Source organism: Microcaecilia unicolor, chromosome 7, assembly GCF_901765095.1.
Source record: "Microcaecilia unicolor chromosome 7, aMicUni1.1, whole genome shotgun sequence".
In the NCBI taxonomy this organism is placed as follows: Eukaryota; Metazoa; Chordata; class Amphibia; order Gymnophiona; family Siphonopidae; genus Microcaecilia; species Microcaecilia unicolor.
The window spans coordinates 193,732,481-193,754,679 of NC_044037.1; the positions used below are offsets into that span (position 1 = coordinate 193,732,481).

General features: G+C 41.3%; 1 protein-coding gene across 9 annotated transcripts in view; it reads left to right on the top strand.

The window, feature by feature from the left end:
* The window catches only part of PMS1 (PMS1 homolog 1, mismatch repair system component), a 227,822-nt gene that overhangs the window by 84,815 nt on the left and 120,808 nt on the right, over nucleotides 1–22,199 (top strand). For 6 of the 9 annotated variants that reach the window (XR_003942805.1, XR_003942806.1, XR_003942807.1 and 3 more), the window contains exons 6-7: nucleotides 1,694–1,795; nucleotides 12,110–12,226. The exons of 2 other annotated variants lie outside the window; for them this stretch is intronic. Coding sequence is in view for 4 of the 7 variants with exons in the window: in XM_030209409.1 (XP_030065269.1) it covers nucleotides 1,694–1,795; nucleotides 12,110–12,226 (219 nt within the window). In the remaining 3 variants the exon portion in view is untranslated. The remainder of the gene's footprint in view (nucleotides 1–1,693; nucleotides 1,796–12,109; nucleotides 12,227–22,199) is intronic. One more of the 9 variants, XM_030209411.1, reaches the window with a different exon arrangement.

Genomic DNA, 22,199 nt, shown 5'->3' on the forward strand with positions numbered 1-22,199 from the left:
GTGCCAGGTCTCTCCCAAGTTGTTTTTTTTTTTTTTAAATTTTTATACAGCTGTGAGGAAGGAGACGGGATAACGGCTGGAGAAGTGGAGACAGGTGGAGGAGGGACCTGACATTGCTAGGTGTACCCCCTAAAGTTGGCACTGCATAGCTAATACACTGAACTAGGAGACCCAGAACAGGAGCCGATCCTCGATGAAACCAGGAGCTTGAGAAAAACTGTCCATCTGCTGGAGATAGAGAATACTGACTGGCCAAGGAGCATTCCATCCTATAAAACATTGCAGTCCAGTTCTGTCTATTGCCACCTGCTGGTAGATGATCAGAATCCACAAGTATCTGGATTCATCTGCTGCTGACGCTAAGGAACATGCTTCTATGAAATAATTTTTGATTTGAGACCGTTCTTCTATGCATTAATTTTTGGACCTGGGACCCCATTTTTGCAGTGAGGGAACTGTTAAAATGTTTGAGCTGCACTACAGTATTTGACCCGAGAGCCTGCTTTTCCTGCCAGGGAGCCACTTTTGATCTGAGACTGTGCTTTTGCAGCAAGTGAACCATGTTTGAGCACTGGTTGATGGTAAAGGAAGTGCTAAAGAAAGTGAACATTTAAAGACGTTTTGAGCTGAGACTTGCTTTTAAAGCATAACAGCAATTTTTGGACCTGACACACTGCACTATGTAACCCGAGAGCCTCCTTTTCCTGCCAGGGAACCATTTTTGATCTGAGACTGTGCTTTTACAGCAAAGGAGCAAGAGGAGTAGTGTAGCCAATATGACACTTCCAAAGCAAAACGAGAGAACAGTGTAGTAACAAAAGGAGACTTTATTCTTTAAAAGACTCAATACAGCACCGTGTTTTGGCCAAGGAACTTGCTACAGGAGTCTTTATAAATAAATGTAGCGTAAATATACAGTAAAATGCACATAAATCAATGTAACAATCACAATCTTTAAAAAGACTTGATTGCCAATAATATGTTGATCTTCCTAAGAAGAGTGAATCGAGAAGCAGCAATTTTGCTACTACGCCGTTCTCCTGTTTTGCTTTGGAATTGTTGTGTTGATTACACTACTTCTGTGAAGAAACAGTGTGTTTTAAGCCTGTAAAATGTATTAGATATTTTCTTGTTTTAATTTTGTCCTATTAGGGAACTGAACGGTTAGATTAAAAAAAAAAAAGACAATAAACAATATTTAGTTTATTGCCTCTCTGTCTGGACTGATAAAAGAATCCTGGTGGTTTGTGTGTTGGGTCAGTGAGAGCATTCTGGGAAATGTGGGACCACTGGGAGTGTGGTTCTAGTAACCTAGAAATCACGGGGGATAATCTGAGAGCGGTAGACATGCCCAAAGGCGGTTGTGACCCAGTCAGTCAGAGAAGGGTGCTAGTGTAGAGCACAAGTGACAGGTGCAGGCGGACCTGAGCTGTGCTGGGGATAAACCCTCTAAGTGGCCATGGTGTAACCCCAGGCGGGTGGCTAGGTGATTTGTGACAACTTCTCCTGCTGGTTTTGTGTCTGTAGTGTCTCACATTCCTCTGCTTTGTGGATCCCCTTTTCTTTACAGCAAGCGAACCATGGTAAGATTCTTGTGCACATTGAGTTTTATGCAGTACAGTACTGTATGTGCTGCACACATATTCCTGTTTGTTCGTTTACATTTACAGAACTCTCATTCTTAAATCTGTAGAGTTTACAGCTTCATTTCTGCTTCAAACTGTTATTGACTGGAGAAGTGAGCTCTGCTCTATTCACATTGCTTGCTGAAGAAGACAACACTAGTGACAAAAAGGTGGGAAAATGTGGGATACAAATGTAATAAATAAATATATTTGGCTAACTCAAGCCAAACCTAAGATGGTCTCTATGTAATAATGTCCCTTTCACTGGGGGAGTTTATCCAGTGTCGTCATGCTGACTAGAGTCAGATTCTGACTTGGCATTTCAGAGACACCGGGTTTATGCAACCTAGAAAATATACATGTGTGGAAATGTATTTTTAGCTTGATATCTGTGTATAACCAAGGGTTAGAAATGTAATATTATCTCTTTCTTTAAATCTTGTTCTGTTGGGGTGGATTAGAAGGAAGAAATGTGAATTAAAGACAATTAGAAAAATGTAGAATACATTTTTTTCAACATAAACTTGATGTTCCTAAAAATAAGCTAGTACACAAGATTTGCATCATCAGATTTGTTTTAAATATCCCTTTTGTGAAATTATTTTGTTTAGAAATTCTGTACTCCATACAATAATTGGTTAATTTGAAACATGCCAAGAAATTACTAGCAGTATCCAGTATCACAAAGTATGCATTTAATGGGGTCTCATGTTCTGTAGCTTTCTCAGCAGGTCAGGCAATGTAATAACATCCTTGCATTAATCAGCAGCTAAGATTTATATCTGTACCTATGGTCCTGTACCAATATAGATGTAAATAAACAACATCAGGTTTTATGTTGTTAGTACCATTTTGGTTTGGTTAGATACACTAATCTGAACATTCTTCTGATGAATCCTTGATTAGAATTGGTTAGAATAAGTGATAGTATGATTCTTAACTGAATAGCCATTTAATAAGGAACACTTTCTTTGAGGTACTGTAAATGTATCAATATGTTTCCATAGCCCAAAGATTTAAGGAAAATTGAATGACTAATCCCCAGAAAGTAGTGAAAATGTAAGGGGTCAGAAAATTAAAATTCCTTCACCATCCAAAAAAAGATAGGTTGTATTTGCTAGAATTGGTATAACTTCATATTAAACTGACAGTACTCAAGGATTGATATAACTTCATATTAAACTGACAGTACTCAAGGACTTAGTCCACGGGGGCGAAGCTTGCTCCTTAATCTATTGTAAGTTACCTAGGCAGTACACATAGTCTGAATGTTTAAACCCACTATCCCTAATATTGGTTGACACCCATAGAAGTAAGGGGAGAGGGAGGGTGGAAGAGAGGGTTGGGGGGGGGAGGGAAGTATATAAAAATTTGATGATGGTCTGATTAATACTTACCTGTGAAGTTTCACTGTACTGTTGAAGTTTTCTACTTTCTGGTATCTGTTATACCATATTTATCTCGTCATCAATAAAAACGTTGAAACATAAACTGACAGTACTGCTATTTGATTGCTGAGCTTAAAAAAAAAAGAAACCAACCAAAAACACAACCCTGCTATTTCATTGTTAAGGAAAAATAAATAAATACATATGTACAGAAATATACACACATATATATGTAGTAGTTTTTCAGTATCTATTGGAACTCTATTAAAAATATATATGGTGTGAAAAAAACTGCATATCTGATGCATGAGTGAGATTCGGTCCCTTTGAAAGGAATATGTAAGGGGGGAAAACATGGGACCTTTGTTCAGTAAAGAATGTACCCAATATTCAAAGTGATTTAACCGGTTAAATCACTTAGGCCTGCCTATCTGTTCATATTCAGTAGTGCTTAACTGGTCAGTGTTGCTGAATATCAGCACTAACCGCCCCTGCACTGTTAGTACTGGGGCAGAGCTTGGGTGGAGCCAGTATTTAACTGGTTAGTAGTGATATTCGGAATACTAACTGGTTAAGTAAACGGCTAAAGTTAGGACAGCAAAGAGGCTAACTGGTCACTGGTCTGAATATTGACGGGCGCCCAGTTAACTTCGGGTAGCAGCCTGAGGTATTCTTGGTGTCCCCATCCATCTTCAAAAAAAGAAGCCCCTGACCAGGTCCTTACTACCCCACCCCCTCTAGTTCCCCCAGACCTACTTTTGTTAGCCCTGGTGATCTAGGGTTTCCTAAGGTCAGGAGTGATGCCTCAGCTCTAGCAGAATTAGACCTAAATCCATTCATCTATGCCGACGATATTACCATCTACATCCCCTTTCATACCACCATATCTGAAATCGCTAATCTCATTGAAGCTAGCTTCTCCACTATTGAACACTGGGCTCAGGTGTTCCGATTTAAACTAAACAAGGAAAAAACTCATACTCTTGTCCACCCATAACCAAATGCTTCCCGTTAAGGATTATGTTCTTCCAAGTTCCAACAGTCTGCGGCTTTTAGGAGTGAATCTGGACATGCACCTACAGTTAGACAATCATGTGCATTTGGTCTCCAAAAGAATGTTTAATGCTATGTGGAGGCTCCGGCACATAAGGTATTTCCTTACCAGAGAGCTGTTCCATACCCTTGTGCATTGGTTAGTCCTAGCCCACCTAGATTATTGCAGTGGGATTTATGCTGCAAGGTCTCTTTATTGAAAAAGTTCCAGATGGTCCAGAACACTGCCGCGAGACTGATTCTGGGAAAACGACGATTTGCACATGCTGAGCCTCTGCACTACAACCTACATTGGCTGCCTGTAAAGGAACGTATTATTTTTAAAATCTGCTCCTTAACCCACAAAATCATCTATGGTCTTGCTCTGGACTATATGCTCAACCTGATTGATCTTCCACCAAGGAATACCACGCCTGCAGCACGGTCATATCTCCAACTACACTTCCAAACTGCAAGGGCGTCAAATATAAGATGATTTTCACCTCTTCTTTCCTAAATACTGGAATGCTCTTCCGCAGCACCTCAAAACGCAAATGGACCACATCCTCTTCAAGAAATTGCTGAAAATTTACTTCTTTGTTAAAATGTACTCCCCTAGTTACTCAGCTGATTGATATTCCCATCACGATCCCCCAACTTGCTTAGTTCTCCATTGTTGGCTACTGCTCCCCTTGTCTATTCTTTGTCAACTTTACAATATTTTCTTAAATTGTAAATTTTCCTAATTTTTCTGTAAGCCACATTGTGCCTGCATATGTGGGATACAAATGAACCATAAATAAATAAAATAGTTTTTGACATCATGGGTATTGGGAGTGTTAGGAAGAAAATTTGATTTACTTCTATTTGTTGTACACCACTCAGGATTTTGTAGACCTCAATCATATCTTCCCTCATCCGTTTCTTTTCCAAGCTGAAAAGCCCTAACCTCTTTAACCTCTCCTCATATGAGAGGAGTTCTATCCCGTTTATAATTTTGGTCGCTCTTCTTTGAACCTTTTCTAATTCCGCTATATCTTTTTTGAGATATGGCAACCAGAACTGAATGCAGTACTCAAGGTGCTATTGCACCATGGAGCGATACAGAGGCATTGTAGTATTTTTGGTCTTATTCACCATCCCTTTCCTAATAATTCCTACCAGCTTGTTTGCTTTTCTGGCTGCTGCCACACACTGAACAGAAGATTTCAGTGTATTACCTGCAACAACACCTAGATCTGTTTCAAGTGCTGTCCCCCCATGGTGGATCATAGGATTAGGTAACTGATTTAGATTATTCTTTCCAATTATTATTATTATTATTTGTTACATTTGTACCCCACATTTTCCCACCTATTTGTAGGCTCACTGTGGCTTACATAGTACCGGAGAGGTGTTTGGTGATTCCGGTGTGAACAACTACAATACGGTTTGAGGTAAGATAGTCCATGTGGCAGAAGTCACATTAGGGATCATAGAGCGGAAGAGTTGTGTTATGTTCATTATGTGCTTTGATTTTCTTGTGTAGATGAGATCAGGCATTTAAGTTGGATCGGTGGGGTATGCCTTTTTGAACAGGGTGGTTTTTTTTTTAGAGTTTTCCGGAAGTCTAGGTAGTCGTGCGTCTTTTTCAAAGCACTTGATAGCTCGTTCCACAGTTTTGTCTTATGTAAGAAAAGCTGAATGCGTAGGTAGATTTGTATTTGTCTTTTACAGCTTGGGTATTGTAGATTTAGATATGTTCATGTTAATTTGGATGTATTTCTGGTTGGTAGGTCAATAAGGTCAGTCATATATCCGGGTGCTTTGCTGTGGATGATTTTGTGAATGATTGTGCAGATCTTGAATGCAATGCATTCCTTGATTGGGAGCCAGTGTAGTTTTTTGCGGAGGGGTTTTGCACTTTCAAATCGAGTTTTTCCAAATATAAGCCTAGCTGCCGTCTTTTGAGCGGTCTGAAGTTTCTTTAAAGTTTGTTCTTTGCATCCTGCAATAGAATCCATAGCAGTAATCTAGTTGGATTATTACCATTGATTGTATCAGGTTGTGGAAAGTCTCTCCTGGGAAGAATTGTTTCACGCGTTTGAGTTCCCACATTGAGTAGAACATTTTCCAATGTGCATCACCTTGCATTTGTCCACATTAAATTTCATCGGCCATTTGGATGCCTCGTCTTCCAATTTCCTAAGGTCTTCCTTGAGTTTTCATGAAGTGCCTGTAGTGGTGGCTGCTACAGTCCGCAAGTGCTGCATATATGTCTTCCCCTACCTAGACGACTGGTTAGTCAAGGCAGCCTTCCAGTAGTTGGCACACACCTCTGTTCTATCCTCCATCAGGCTCCTAGAACTCCTCAGGTTTGTGATTAGTTATCCGAAATCATATTTTCAACCAGTTCAGACCTTAGAATTTATAAGGGCCCTCCTCGATACTACTTGGGGCTGAGCCTTTTTTCCTCAATCGAGAGGGAATATACTGCACCTCTCCACTCAGGTGTTCAAATCCACTCAAGTATTTACTCATCAGACGCTCCGCCTACTTGGTCACATGCCCTCAACAGTCTATGTAACACCATTAGCTTAATTCCATTTCTGCATTCTTCAGTGGACACTCTCTTCTCAGTGGTCCCAAGCCATGGGATTACTTTCAGACAGTATTACTCACTCCACAGCTATGCAGCTCTCTACAGTGGTGAATAGTGTCCCAGAATCTCACATGGGGGTCTTCCATTTTGAGCCCCATCTGCATAACAACGTCCTCGCTACAGATGCCTCCATGGTAGGTTGAGATTCTCTCCTCAATGGTCTCCACACACAGGGTTCTTGGTTTCCACAGGATAAATGACATTATATCAACGTCCTGGAATTGTGAGTGATCTGGAATGCTCTCAAAACCTTCTAAGACTACATCCTCGACTAGGTAATTCCCCCATTATCTCTCATAGGGAAAACACTTCTCAAAGTGCATCAAGACCAAGAGACCATGATTCTAATTGCTTCCTAATGGCCACTTCAAATCTGGTTCCCTCTTCTAGAATTATCATTCAAGGAACCATTGAGGTTAGATCCATTTTCAACCCTAATAACACAGAACGAGGGGTCTCTCCTCCATCCAGACCTTGCTCTCTAGCCCCGATGGCTTGGTTCCTGATGACATAGATTCCTTAAACATTCCTGAAGGAGTCTCTAGAATACTCCTAGTCGCTAGTAAACAACCTATGCAGAGATGTTACATTACAAGTGCAAAGTATTTCCCTCTGGTGTGCTGCTAGATCACTCAACCCTACTAGGAGCTCTCTTACTACCCTTATGGAATATCTCCTTCATCTTTCAGATTCTGGCCTCAAAACTAACTCTGTCAGAGTATATTTGAGTGCCATTAGTGCATTTCATTTCAAGATTGAGAATAAAGCAGTTTCTTTTCATCCCTTGATAGTAAGACTCATGAAAGGTTTATTTCTTACCAAACCTCCTATCAATCCACCCCCTGTGGTTTGCAATCTCAATATTATCCTCGCAGGTCTCTTGAAACCTCCTTTTGAACCACTTCATTCCTGTTCTCTAATTTTCCTCATTTATAAGGTAGTGTTCTTAAGAGCTCTTATTTCTGTCAGAAGAGTGAACTTCAAGTCCTAGTATCAGACCCACTACCATAACAGGGTTGTCCTCCGAACACACCCAAAATTCCTCCCTAAAGTAGTATTGGAGTTTCTTCTCAATGAGGCCATTGTACTTCCTGTCTTCTTCCCTAAGCCACAAACCCATCCTGGAGAAGCAGCACTGGATACGTTAGACGACAAGTGTGTTCTAGTGCAGGGTTTGACAAATCCCGGGCGCCAGGTTGGCTAGCGCCTAGAAATTTCATCCTGGCGCTTAAAAATTTCATACCTTCAATGTGATTTTCTTTTTCCCCCTCCTCAGCGCTACCTCAATCTCCTTCTCTCCTTCTGCATGTTAATTGGGCTCTGCAGTTACTTGAGATGCGCGGTGCAGGAAGTTGGAAAATTCTTGCGGGACTTAAAACCGCAAGACTTCACAACTTTCTGCACTGCGCTGCTCAGATATCTGCAGAGCCCAATTACTGTGCAGGGGAGAGAAGGAGTTTGAGGCAGCAGTGTGAGTAATGGCTATAGGGGGGGCACAAAGAGAGAGAGAAGGGCTGGGGAGGGGGTCAGAGAGAGACTGGAGAAGGCTGGGGAGGGGGGGGGGCATGAAAGAGATTGGCTGGAGACTGAGAGGTAGGGAGGGGAATGAGAGAGCCAGACTGGGTGAAGGCTGAGGGGGGTTGGGGGCTATGAGAGAGAGAGAGAGAGAGACAGTGAAGGTGCTGTTGGGGGGGGGGGTGTATGAGAGAAACAGACAGACTGGGTGAAGTCTGGGAGAGGTGGTATATAAGAGAAGCTGATGGGGGACCTAGCCTATGGTGATAGATGAAACAAAGAGGCAATTGCCTCTTTGCTTCACCACTGTAGACTAGAGAGTGCTGTCACACAGCTAACAGCAGCTTTGGGAAGGGAGACTATTGACTTCTGCAATAATTATCAGAGATACCTTGAGGAACTGATTTACTTAGGTTTTACCCTCTCCCCTGTTTTGTGTCTGTGGGCAACAAAACTTTAGTCAATTTCTAAAACAGCTACTGCTAATCTGAGAGAGGATTCCAACCCTCTCACCCCTCCCCCCAATAAAAAAAACTTCACTGGAGACAATGTTGGAAGGGTGAGGAAGGAGACGCAATAAAGTTCTTAGACGCTGGCTCCTAGATTTAATGAAAATATGTTGAGGCCTGCTCTAACATATTATCTAGAGCGTACACAACCTCACAGATAGTCCTCCAGCTTTTTGAATCCTTTAATCCTAACAGATTAGGGATACCCCTTACCAAACATAGTATATCTACTTGTTTGGCTGACTGTCCAAACATAGTATATTTACTTGGTTGGCTGACTGTCTCCTATGCGTATACTCAAGCTGGGCTGATCCTTCATTGCCAGGTCACTGCTCACAATGTATGAGCCATGGCGGCTTCAGTAGCTCATTTTTGCTCTGCCTCCATTGAAGACATTTGAAAGGCGGATACATGGCCTTCTGTCCACACCTTCACTGCTCACTACTGTCTGGAGCAGCATTCTAGGCAGGATAGCTGGTTTGGACAAGCAGTCCTGCAGAATATTTTTACTACTTAAAAGTCAATTCTACCCTCTGGCCCTTATTTTTCCACCAGACTCACTATCTACTTAGTTACCAAAAAATTCATTCATCTTGTGAGCCTGGTAGTTAGTGTGTTCCACATGTGTGAGTATTATGTCTGCTTCTCCTTTGAGAAGGCTAAGTTACTTACCTGTAGCAGGTGTTCTGTGAGGACAGCAGGCATATATTCTCACATCCCTCCCACCTCTCCTTGGAGTTGTCATCTTAGTTTTATTACTGTACTGCAGGTCCCCTCAAGTGTCAGACAGGAAGGCACCCGCACATGTTCGGTGGGGGCACTGCCTCAAAGGTTTAAAGTGACAGTGCTCTTGGCAGTGTCTGCTCTGGGCTTTCTGATTTGGTTATTGCTAGCTTGCTTCAGGCTCGGAAATGCTCTACATCCATGGTGTATGCAAGGATGTGGAGGATGTTCGAGGACTGGTTTGCACGGACTATCTCCCTTCTCTGCTCAGATGGCACACATCCTAGCGTTTCTCTGGGCAGGCCTTCAGAAAAGATTGGCTTTGGGTCCTCTAAAAGTTCAGGTTGCGACTTTGGTCTGCTTCTGGGCTTGACTACAGAAGATGTCTCTTGCAGCTTACCCGTATATTATTCAGTTCTTTTGGGAAGCGGGCTAATTGCGGCCTCCCGTAATTTAGTCCTTTGGGGTCTTCATAAGCTTCCTTTTGAGCCATTTTGGAGGGCCTCCTTGACAGATCTTACGGTAAAGACAGCATTCTTGGCGGCTGTTGCATCGGCACTTAGTGTTTTGGAGCTTCAGGCTCTTGTCAATATCCTTTTCTTCGCTTTTCAGAGGCAGGGGTCTCACTGCACATGGTTCCTTAATTTCTTCTGAAAGTAGTATTAGCATTTCATCTTAACCAATCGATGGAGCTTCTGTCCTTTTGCAGAGAGAACGAAGAGGCTCATTGTTCTTCCTTGAAGCTGCTTGATGCACGTAGAGTCCTTATTAGATATCTGGAAGTCGCAAATGATTTTTGTAAATTGGACACACTGTTTGCTTTTTGGTCGACAGAAGCTTGGACTCATGTCTTCCAAGTCCACAGTTGCTAGATGGCTGAAGGAGACTATCGTGTCAGCTTATTTGCCTGTGGGGAAGCAGGCTACTCAGGCTTTGCGGGCTCATTCTTGGCAGAGACTTACTACCTCCGGTGGATATTTGCAAGGAGGCAATGTGGTCGACACAGCATACATTTGCCAAGCACTACAGGGTGGATGTTGCAACATGCTCGGATGCCAGTTCTGAGGCTTTAGTCAGGGCGGCAGCGCTAGGATCCCACCCACTCTAGGGATTGCTTTTGAACATCCCACAGGTTCTGGAATATAAGTAAAGTATTGCCATACTGGGACAGACTGAAGGTCCATCAAGCCATTATCCTGTTTCCAGTAGTTGGAAGCGATGTAATTGAAGGAGCAATTTTCTTTCCATTAGGGTTGACCACTATTCTAGAGGCCTGCCCGAGGTTTCTGAGATGTTTAGTCGGTGCGAAGTAATGGGGCAAATAATGACTGTCACCTTATATGGTGCTTCCTGCATATCTCTTGTTCTCTACTAGTTGTCCAACAGAGATGAGAGCAGTCCACACGTTTGCTCATCTGGTTAGTGTTAGGTTAGCAAGTTGTTTAAGGTTATTGTGTTTATCTGAATTTCTCCTTACTGTTTGTTTACGTAAATACTGAGGAGCTGGACTGGATGCCAAGAGAGATGTCGGCTCAATTTTCAGTTCTGTCTCCACCTGCTGGTTGATGGACATAACTATCCACATGTTATAGAATAATCCATAAGGACTAATGGAAAGAAAATTGAGGTTGACATAATTTCTCCCAAAGGGAGTTGAAGTTGTATTTGGACTATATTTGATTTACTGATTATTTTGGTATTTTTATTATCAATATGTAAACAGACCTGGTCATTTATTGCAACTGTAAGTGTATTTAGTCTGTGATTAATGATCGAAAGCAAACTTTTTTTTTGGGGGGGGGGGGGGGGGCGCAATTCCTACCCGGTTATGAAACTGGTTTTACCTTTGATATGTGGGGACGTTTTGGTAGCGCCAAGTCTGGTGTGTTTTCACATAATATCTGTAAATGGAAACTTACTGAACTTTAGTAGTAGATATAACTGGCCTTTGCAGTTTATAATTACTGTATTGGATTTCCAGGCTTATGTTACTGAAGGAAACATAAAGATGTGGGTAACTGCAGATATTGATAATGGAGTATTTTCCTCATCATCTAGGAGAGCTGATCCTGCAACTTAAAAGTGACAGTTGTGCCCCATAGTTCCTTAGCAGCTCTTATAAAGTCCATATTTAACAGTGGGGTGGCTGCATTTGTGCTGGGTTAATCCAGTGTGCATACATGTGAGCTGACATGGGTGATACATCTGGTAAATTGAGAAGAATCTCCATTCCCATATGTGAAATCCACACTGTAGCACAGTGTGTCAAATGCAACAGTTGCTGGGATTTTGTATGTACAGATACGTTGGATGTTCTTTCTGTTGCACATCTTGCAGATGATATGCTAATTTAGTTGTGCAGAGAAATTTAGCTGAGAATTTCAAAGGTATGTTAGAATCAAATGTGAAGGAAAAGGCTGTAGTTTACATTCAAGGGTTGAGATAGGAGTGTGAAAGGAAATATAAGCAGTTTCTGACAAAATGCCATGTCTCTTAAATAGTATGCAGATCTTAAAGTGCTCTGAATTTACACAAATTCAGGTCATGTGCTATGGAATGTCACACATTCAAAGGCAGTTGCAGAAATGTTTAGGAGCACATAATGCTGCAGATGACTCGAGTTCAACAAATCTAAATTTAATATTAAGGTTTTGACTCTGTGCCATCATATTTCAGGCTGTTATATGGCAGAAGACCAGGGTGTCAGATCACAAGATGGCTCTGCTGTCAGTCCTGGGAACCGCCGTAATGAGCAGCATGGTACCTTTCCAACATCAGTGTGAAGATTCTGAGGTTAGTTTGAATCACCCAAAAACAAACAAAAAAAAGCACAAAAACACTTCAAACAATTTCATCCCCAGTCTTGAAAAAGGAAGCTTGGCAGATATTTTGAGCTACTTAGATTGCAGAATTCATTGTGGATGTTAAATGCTAAAGTGTAGAACTCATTTTTTTCAGAAGCAGAACAGTAATCTTTCTTTTTTAATTGTAATCAGAAGCCTTTATTAAGGTGTACAAAATAAATATACAGAGCAAAGGCAAGCACAATAAACCATAGCAACACATAAGTAAAAACGAGATTGCTTATCTCTGATAGACTTCTCAATTTTTATCTTGTTTATTCCCAACACAAATTCCTAATTGAAAAAAAAGGGGGAACTATCAAAGTAAAGTGGGAGAAAAACCACAAAATGGTGTATCCCAAGTGCCAAGTCAAAAAGAGAAGAAAAAAAACTCTTTATCACCCAAGAAAGCTCAAATTGTACACCTTACTCAAGCTGTGCCTCCATTTACCAACAGTTTTAAGTCTTTCAACTGTTAATTTTTCTATTCTATATACATGATGCAACTTAAGCCTCCAAACAAAAAGAGATGCAACTCCCTGGTCCTTCCAAGCAGCAGCCAATGCCAGCTTGGCCTCATGCAGCAAATGATGCACCCTAGTAATCTGATCCTTGTGTAGGTCCAGAATGGTCCTATTAAGCAGAAAGACAGCAGCTACTTTCATATCAGGGGGCATTATCCCCTCCTTGAGAGATTTATTCATCAATGTAAAAAAAAAAAAGAACTTTTTAATGCTTTCACTACTGTGGTATAGATAATATCTAGTTTGCAAAATGAATTATTAATTCCAGCCATTATCTTTTCCAGCTGGGTCTCAGTGACAGTGGAAAATTCAGACCAATAGTCTGTTTCATTAAGAGGTTTATATGTTTCAATTGGCAATGTAGAAAAGGGGATCAAATTATTATCATCATACAGCTGCCCCCAGTGAGCTAAACTGTGTCAGTGCCAGAGACCATAAGGCGACGGCCCCAACCCAGGGAAAAACAAGGGATTGTGACAGATAGGTATGTAACGAGAGCTGAAAGTCAGGCTGGGAGCTCATATTATCCCAAATACAAGAAGTGTGAAAAATGATAGGTGAAATATCTCCCTGGAGAGAGTGACATCATCTAGGGAGTCGCATCAAATCCCCCAGGGGAACAGAACCCACTTGAGATTGCTCTATGTTACACCCAAAGTTTGTAGTCATGATTCTGGAGCCATTCAAATGCGGCCCTGATCTGGGCAGCACGTTAACAGATCCACAGATCCGGGACTCCCAGCCCCCCACCCTAGCTTGAGGTCCTGAAACAAGATTTTCCTCAATAGCCTGGGCTTTATGTCACACCAAATGAACTAAAAAAATGCTATTTTGAAGGCTCTGCAAAACTGGCCTAAGAATACCTAAAGGGGAGCTAGAGCAGCTTTTAAACTAGAACCCAGGGGAAGGCCGACAGTTGTTCAAAAACGCATGGTTCGGAACAAGGTTTCTTTCAAAGATATGACTAAAACAGGGAAGATAGGGTATCCCAATAGCGAGGTTGCTAAAGAGACCATAGGTCAGGTGACCTTAAGTAAAAATAAGACAAAGATTGCAAATTAACATTGTCAGCTAATGAGCAAGATGTAAATAGGAACAACAAACATAGTTTGAAATGTCTATATGCGAATGCCAGAAGCCTAAGAAATAAGATGGGAGAGTTAGAATATATTACACTAAATGAAAAAGTAGATAAAGGCATCTCTGAGACCTGGTGGAAGGAGGATAACCAGTGGGACACTGTCATACCAGGGCACAAATTATACTGTAGTGATAGGGTGGATCGAATTGGTGGAGGGGTAGCTTTTTATCTTAAGTAGGGCCTTCAGTCAAAGAGACTGAAAATTCTGCAGGAAGCAAAATGCATCTTGGAATCCCTATGGATTTATTTATTTATTTATTTATTTATTTATTTTATTTATTACATTTGTATCCCGCACTTTCCCACACAATGCAGGCTCAATGCGGCTTACATAGTAATTTGAAATACAAAGTCATATAATAGAAATTTCAAAACATTGTAAAAAAAAAAATGGAGAAATTTCAAAACATTGTAAAAAAAAAAAAAGGAGAAACTGGATTGAAATTACGTGTGTAAAAGGGAAAAGGACAGTGATAGGAGTGTACTACCGTCCACCTAGCCAGGATGAACAGACAGATGTAGAAATGTTATCAGAAATTAGGGAGGCTAGCAAACTGGGCAACACAGTAAAAATGGGTGATTTCAGTTACCCCGATATTGACTGGGTAAATGTAACATCAGTGCATGCTAGGGAGGTAAAATCCACTGACGAAATTAAGGACTGCTTTATGGAGCAGCTGGTACAGGATCCAACAAGAGAAGGAAAAATTCTAGACCTAGTCCTTAGTGGAGCACATGGTCTGGTGCAGGAGGTAATGGTTCTGGGGCCGCTTGATAACAGCAATCATAATATGATCAGATTTGATATAGTCTTGTGAGTAAATACACACAGGAAATCCAATACATTAGCGTTTAACTTTCAAAAAGGAGACTTTGATAAAATGAGAAGAACGGTGAGAGAAGGAGCAGCTGCGAGGGTCAAAAATTTACATCAGACGTGGATGCTGTTCAAAAATACCATCTTGGAAGCCCAGGCCAAATATATTCCTTGTATTAAAAAAGGAGGAAGGAAGACCAAATGACAGCCGGCATAATTAAAAAGTGATGTGAAGGAAGCTATTAGAGCTAAAAGAAAATCATTCAAAAAATGGAAGAAAGATCCGACTGAAAATGATAAGAAACTGCATGAGGAATGGCAAGTCAAATGGAAAGCGCTGATAGGGAGGCAAAAAGATTTTGAAGAAAAGATTGCGTTGAAGGCAAAAACACATAGTAAAAACTTTTTTAGGTATGTTAGAAGCAAGACGCCGGCAAAAGAATCGGTTGGACCGCTAGATGAGTGAGGGGTAAAAGGGGCAATCAGGGATGACAAAAGCCATAGTGGAGGGATTAGATTAATTCTTTGCTTCAATCTTCACTGAGGAAGATTTGGGACAGATGACCGGTGCCAGAAATGCCAGAGAAACTGTAAACCTGGGAGATGTAATGGACAATTTGACAAATTGAAGAGTAGCAAATTGCCAGGACTGGGTGGTATTCATTCCAGAGTACTAAGAGAATTGAAAAATCATGGTTAAATGGTTAAAAGATAGCAAACAGAGAGTAGGGTTAAATGGTCAGCATTCTCAATAGAGATGGATAGATAGTGGGGTGCCACAGTGGACTGTGCAGGGACCACTGCTTTTTAACGTATTTATAAATGATCTAGAGTTGAGAGTGACGAGTGAAGTAATTAAATTTGCTGACGACACAAAGTTATTCAAAGTGAAATTACAAGAGGACCTTACGTGGCTGGGAGACTGGGCATCCAAATGGCAGGTGACTTTTAGTGTGAGCAAGTGCAAAGTGTTTTATGTGGGAAAGAGGAACCCAAACTATAGTTACATGATACAAGGTTCCACATTAGAAGTCACCAACCAGGAAAAAGGATCTAGGTGTCATTGTTGGCGATATGTTGAAACCCTTCTCACTGTGTGCAGCAGCTAAGAAAGCAAATAGAATGTTAGGTATTATTAGGAAAGGATTGGAAAACAAAAATGAGGACTTTACAATGCCTTTGTATCGCTCCATGGTGTGACTGCACCTCAAATACTGTGTACAATTCTGGTCACCTCATCTTGAAAAAGATATAGTGGAATTAGAAAAGGGCGATGAAAATGATCAGGGGGATGGGGCGACTACCTATGAGGAAAGGCTAAAGCGGCTATGGCTCTTCAGCTTGGAGAATTACGACTTAGGGGAGATATGATAGAGGTCTATAAAATAATGAGTGGAGTGGAACCGGTAGACGTTAATCACTTTGTTCACTCTTTCCAAAAATACTCGGTCTAGGCAGCTTGCAACGAAGTTACAAAGTATTAAATTTAAAACAAATCAGAGGAAATATTTCTTTACTGAACATGTAATTAAACTCTGGAATTTGTTGCCAGAGAATGTGGTTAAAGCAGTTAGCTTAGCGGGGTTTTAAAAAGGTTAGAATAGCTTTCTAAAAGAAAATCCCATAAGCCATTATTAAGATGGGCTGGGGGAAAATCCATTGCTTATTTCTAGGATAAGCAGCATAACATGTATTGTACTGTTTTGGGATTTTGCTAGGTACTTGTGACCTGGATTGGCCACTGTTGGGAACAGGATGCTGGGCTTCATGGATGTTTAGTCTGTCCCAGAATGGCAACGCTTATGTTCTTAACAGCCACACTATTTCACAAATTGCCTCATCCCCATATACAACTCCATGAAATTGCCCCCATACAAAAGCTAACCCCTGCAACTGCCACATTACCCTGCATACTACAACACCCAAAAAATATTCCTGAAACTGCCACACCACCACCAAACTGTCCCACTCTAAATTTAAAAAACCAACACGGAAATAAACCTACTCCCCCAACTGTTCTGCCGTCCTGTAAACTGCCTCATCCTTAAAAAACTAACCCTACTACTACTACTTATCATTTCTATAGCGCTACCAGACGTACGCAGCGCTTCACACTTGAACATGGAGGGACAGTCCCTGCTCAATAGAGCTTACAATCTAATTATGACAGACAGGACAAGTAAGGGATAAGGGTTAGGACAGACAGGACATATCAAGGATAGGGGACAGTTGAAGGTTTAGGTTTAGGACTTAAAAGCAGCATCAAAGAGGTGGGTTTTTAGCCTAGATTTGAAGACGACCAGAGGTGAGGCTTGGAGTACTGGCTCAGGAAGTTTATTCCAGGCATACAGTGCAGCAAGATAGAAGGAACGGAGTCTGGAGTTAGCGGTGGAGGAGAAGGGTGCAGATAAGAGAGATTTGCCCAGTGAACGGAGTTCCCAGGGAGGAGTGTAGGGAGAAATGAGAGTGGAGATGTACTGAGGAGCTGCAGAGTGAATGCATTTGTAAGTCAGTAAGAGAAGTTTGAACTGAATGCGGAAACGGATAGGGAGCCAATGAAGTGACTTGAGGAGAGGGCTAATATGAGCATAACGACACTGGTGGAATATTAGTCGTGCAGCAGAATTTTGAACAGATTGAAGAGGAGAGAGATGGCTCAGTGGGAGACCTGTGAGAAGCAAGTTGCAGTAGTCTAAGCGGGAGGTGGTAAGAGTGTGGATGAGGGTTCTGGTTGCATACTCAGAAAGGTTATCAATAGAAATCAAACAAAATAAAACATGGAAAAGAAAATAAGATGATACCTTTTTTATTGGACATAACTTAATACATTTCTTGATTAGCTTTCGAAGGTTGCCCTTCTTCGTCAGATCGGAAATAAGCAAATGTGCTAGCTGACAGTGTATATAAGTGAAAACATTCAAGCATTACTATGACAGTCTGACAGGGTGGGAGGATGGGGATGGGTCGGAGGTATGCATGGGGACATCAAAGCATATCATTGATATTCTAACAGGATGGGTGTGGATAGGTGAGGGGTGGGGTGATCAACAGAGACATACAGCTTTATGGTTTATAATGGACTAGGAACCCCAGATCCTTGTTAAGTCCTTTCTGTTGGGTGTTAAAATATTCAATCATTCTGACTTCAAAGGTCTTACGTTCTTGTATGGTTTTAAAGTTACCTTTCAGTATTCTGACTGTGAAATCACTGGTACAGTGTCCTGGTTCTGTGAAGTGCTGTCCCACCGGGGTGGGGGCCCTACTGGCTGTATTGTTCATGTGATGTCTATGTAAATTGAATCTTGTCTTAAGCATCTGGCCTGTTTCTCCAATATAGCATCCTTCGTTACATTTTTTACACTGAATGATATATACCACATTGGAAGATGAGCAAGTGAAAGATCTCTTTATGTTGAATATCTTTCCTTTTGTGGATAACTGTGGGGTCCTGTGAAATATTTTGGCATAGTTTGCAACTGGATAAATTACAGGGACGTGTGCCCTTCTGTTCCTTTTCAGTCTGTGATGGAAGTTACTTCTGATTAGCTTGTGTTTTAAGTTGGGTGGCTGTCGGAAGGCCAGTTCTAGTGGGGATGGGAATATCTCTTTCAGTAATTCATCCTCCTGGAGTATAGGTTGTAGATCTCTTATGATTTTCCTCAGTTTTTCCAGCTCTGGATTGTATGTCACTACAAGGGGGATTCTGTCTGTGGATTTTTTCTCCTTGTACTGTACACCCTCATCCTCCCACCCTGTCAGACTGTCATAGTAATGCTTGAATGTTTTCACTTATATACACTGTCAGCTAGCACATTTGCTTATTTCCGATCTGACGAAGAAGGGCAACCTTCGAAAGCTAATCAAGAAATGTATTAAGTTATGTCCAATAAAAAAGGTATCATCTTATTTTCTTTTCCATGTTTTATTTTGTTTGATTTCTATTGATAACCTTAAGAGTGGACTAACACGGCTACCACACTCCTATACTCAGAAAGGAAAGGGCGAATTTTGATGATGTTATAGAGGAAGAAATGACAGGTTTTAGCAGTCTGTTGAATATGTGAAGTGAAGGAGAGGGAGGAGTCGAAGATGACCCCAAGGTTACGTGCTGATGAGACGGGAAGGATGAGAGTATTATACACAGAAATAGAGAAAGGGGGGAGAAGAGAGGTCGGTTTAGGTGGAAAGATAAGAAGCTCAGTCTTGGTCATGTTTAGCTTCAGATGGCAGTGAAACATCCAGGCAGCAATGTCAGACAGGCATGCTGAAACTTTGGCCTGGATGTCTGCTGAGATTTCTGGTGTAGAGAGGTAGATCTGGGAGTCGTCGGCGTAAAGATGATACTGAAAACCATGGGATGAGGTCAGAGTACCAAGCGAAGAAGTATAGATGGAGAAGAGTAGAGGTCCCAGGACAGATCCCTGAGGTACACCAACTGACAATGGGATAGAGGAGGAGGAGGATCCACCAGAGTATACGCTAAAAGTATGTTTGGAGAGATAAGAAGAAAACCAAGAAAGAACAGAGCCTTGAAAACCAAGCGAGGATAGCGTATCGAGGAGTAAGCTGTGATCGACTGTGTCAAAAGCAGCAGATCAAGAAGGATGAGGATAGAATAAAGCCCTTTGGATCTGGCCTGGAGCAGGTCGTTGGAGACTTTAGTAAGCGCCGTTTCGGTTGAATGACGGGGGCGAAAGCCAGATTGAAGTGGATCAAGAATTGCTTTAGATGATAGGAAGTCGAGGCAACGATGATGAACAGCACGTTCAAGCATCTTGGATAGGAAAGGGAGGAGGGAGATGGGGCGATAGTTGGAGGGACAGGTAGGGTCCAATGATGGTTTCTTTAGGAGTGGTGTTACTACGGCATGTTTGAAGGCATCGGGAACAGTCGCGGTGGAAAGTGAAAGATTGAGGGTATGACAGATGAAAGGGATGACAGTGGGTGAGATAGTGTTGAGTAGATGAGTGGGAATAGGGTCAGAGGAGCAGTGTCCCGTTATTTCACAAACTATCTCACTCCCAAAAGCTGCCTTATCTGCAGCTGACACAATACCCCACAAACTCATGATTACCCCCTTACAGCTGCCCCACCCCAAAAAACTTGTCATACATGGTCTGGGCAGTGCCAGATTAAGCCCATTGGCAACCTATGCACACATTTTGTGTCCACATGTTTAGGCGGGCCCTGCTAGATATGCTCAGGACTCAGGAGGTTAAGATTCCTAACAGAAGGTAACACATTTTACATTAATGGCCAGAGGGTAGAAGGTTGAATAATATATTTGGTCAGTTTTCTGAGTTTAATGTCTGTATTAGGTCTCTATTTGCAGTATACTAGCCCCCCCCCCCCCCCCCCAATGTGAGTGAGCATGCCCTTGCTTGCTTACATTTTAACCAGTGTTGCCAACCTCGCTTTTGTCCCGCGAGTTTGGGCTTAGTTTTTTAGAACTCGCGGGGTTTTTATTTTTCTGAATTCGAGGGTAGCTTGTTCTTGGGCTTGTTGGCGCTGACAGCATATGTGAGCAGAACAACTCACATACGCTGCCAGTGGCTTGAGCTACAACTCTGGCATCTTGCGATTGGCTGAGCTGTGTTCTCTTGAGGCAGGGCACCAGGTGCTAAAAGTACAGAGCCAGCAAGATAGGAAGCTGTATTACAAAGGCAGGCTGGATAATGTCAAGATTAAGCACTGCGAGAAAACGTATATGAAAACGTATATAAAGACAACTAAGACATAATCAGTTGCAGAAAATATCCTGCTCAGTGCATTGTGAAGCTGTATTTCGGGGGCAGGAGTCAGTGGTTTTTCTCCAAATGAGAGTTTTTTTTCCAACTGACATAAGAGACCTGGCCTCGAGATAATATATTGATAGTAAATATAGGACCAGTGATAAAAACTACTTTCAGTAAACAGCTTGAGCGCACTTATGAAAATATTGTGCAAATTGCGTTCTAGATAGAACAGCCAATCTGGGAAGTTTTGAGGTCCATTTAATAAAATTAACAAACAATAATCAGCTGTGGATGTTTGGAGCAGAATATTTAGAAATACCACGTGGTAAATATTAGAAAGATTTCATTAAAAATACTAAATCTAGAGTATATTCCTTATCATGCATGGAGACTTGAAGTACCTGAACAAACTCAAATGCAGATATTACTGACATGAATTCTTATACTGTAGGGACTAATGGAACTTGGCCAACATGAAGACTAAAATTACCTAACACAATCAGTCAACCAGAAAAGCTGCCAGTGTTAATGTTATGTTAATATTAGTGTTATATTCCCCTCAACACTTTAAAATAGGTACAGAGTGGATTACAATTCAAAATAGAACCAGTCTACAAAACTGGAGCTTGACAATAAGATATGTAAATTAACAAAAAATGAAAGATAAAACATCAACGTCTAACCAGAAAGCACATATTTTCTAAATAGATTCGTTTTTAAAAACTTACAAAAAACTAAATAGCACAATCGAGATTTCACTGAAGTTGGTACAGGTGGTCCCAGATGGAAAGTGTCATGCCAACAGTTCAAAATCTCAGTGCCAAAATGTTTTGCAAAATGCATGTTAAAAACTCTTTCTAGGACATAAAATCTTGGGAATAACAAGAATATTCCTGCCTCTTGTCAATGCAATGAAGGACAATATGCTATAAAATCATTAGTATTTGATAACCATGAGTCTGTAATACAAAGTATATCTAGTTTGGAGTCCAACAGTAAATCTTGTATTATAAAGATTTTGGTTTTGACTTGACCACACATTTCAGTCTCACTACAAATTCTAATGATGTTGACTCTATGCATACAGAATTTGCCTTTGATGTGAAGAACAACATTGAAATTAGAGGCATCAGAGCATGGTTTATATGGGTTCATTTCCCATGATTACTGACATTTCCAAATTGGTGGAGTAAAGTGAATAACTGACATTGGGGAGCACAGTTGGCAGCATGACAGACCCAGCAGTTCTGTAACACATTCTTCCTGCACACAGTGCCTCTGCAGGTCATATTGTACACAATTCAAGTTATCTGTTGGGTCCATCTGCTACACCATAGATTTTTACAGTATTCTGTGTGGTTTAGACAGCTTTTAGAGAAGCACTGGTAACAAGGAAAGGTAGTCTAAAGACTGCCTGGACCATTGCACTATTAATTTCACTCTCCTCCCCTCCTCTTAACTGGAATCAAGCTGCAGGATGCAAAGAGAGAACCATGGATAGTGGAGAGAGAAATGACAGAGAGATCCATTTCCCAAAGCAGTTAATAAATTAAAAATAACGTACTCTTTGTATTTTTGTTGTTTGACATTTTTATATTTATAATAATGACTAGCCATTAAGCCCGTTAAAACGGGCAAGATTTGTAATTCTCACCTCCATGTCCAGCAACCCTCCTCTCTCCCCTGCCCTCCCCCCCCACCCTGCT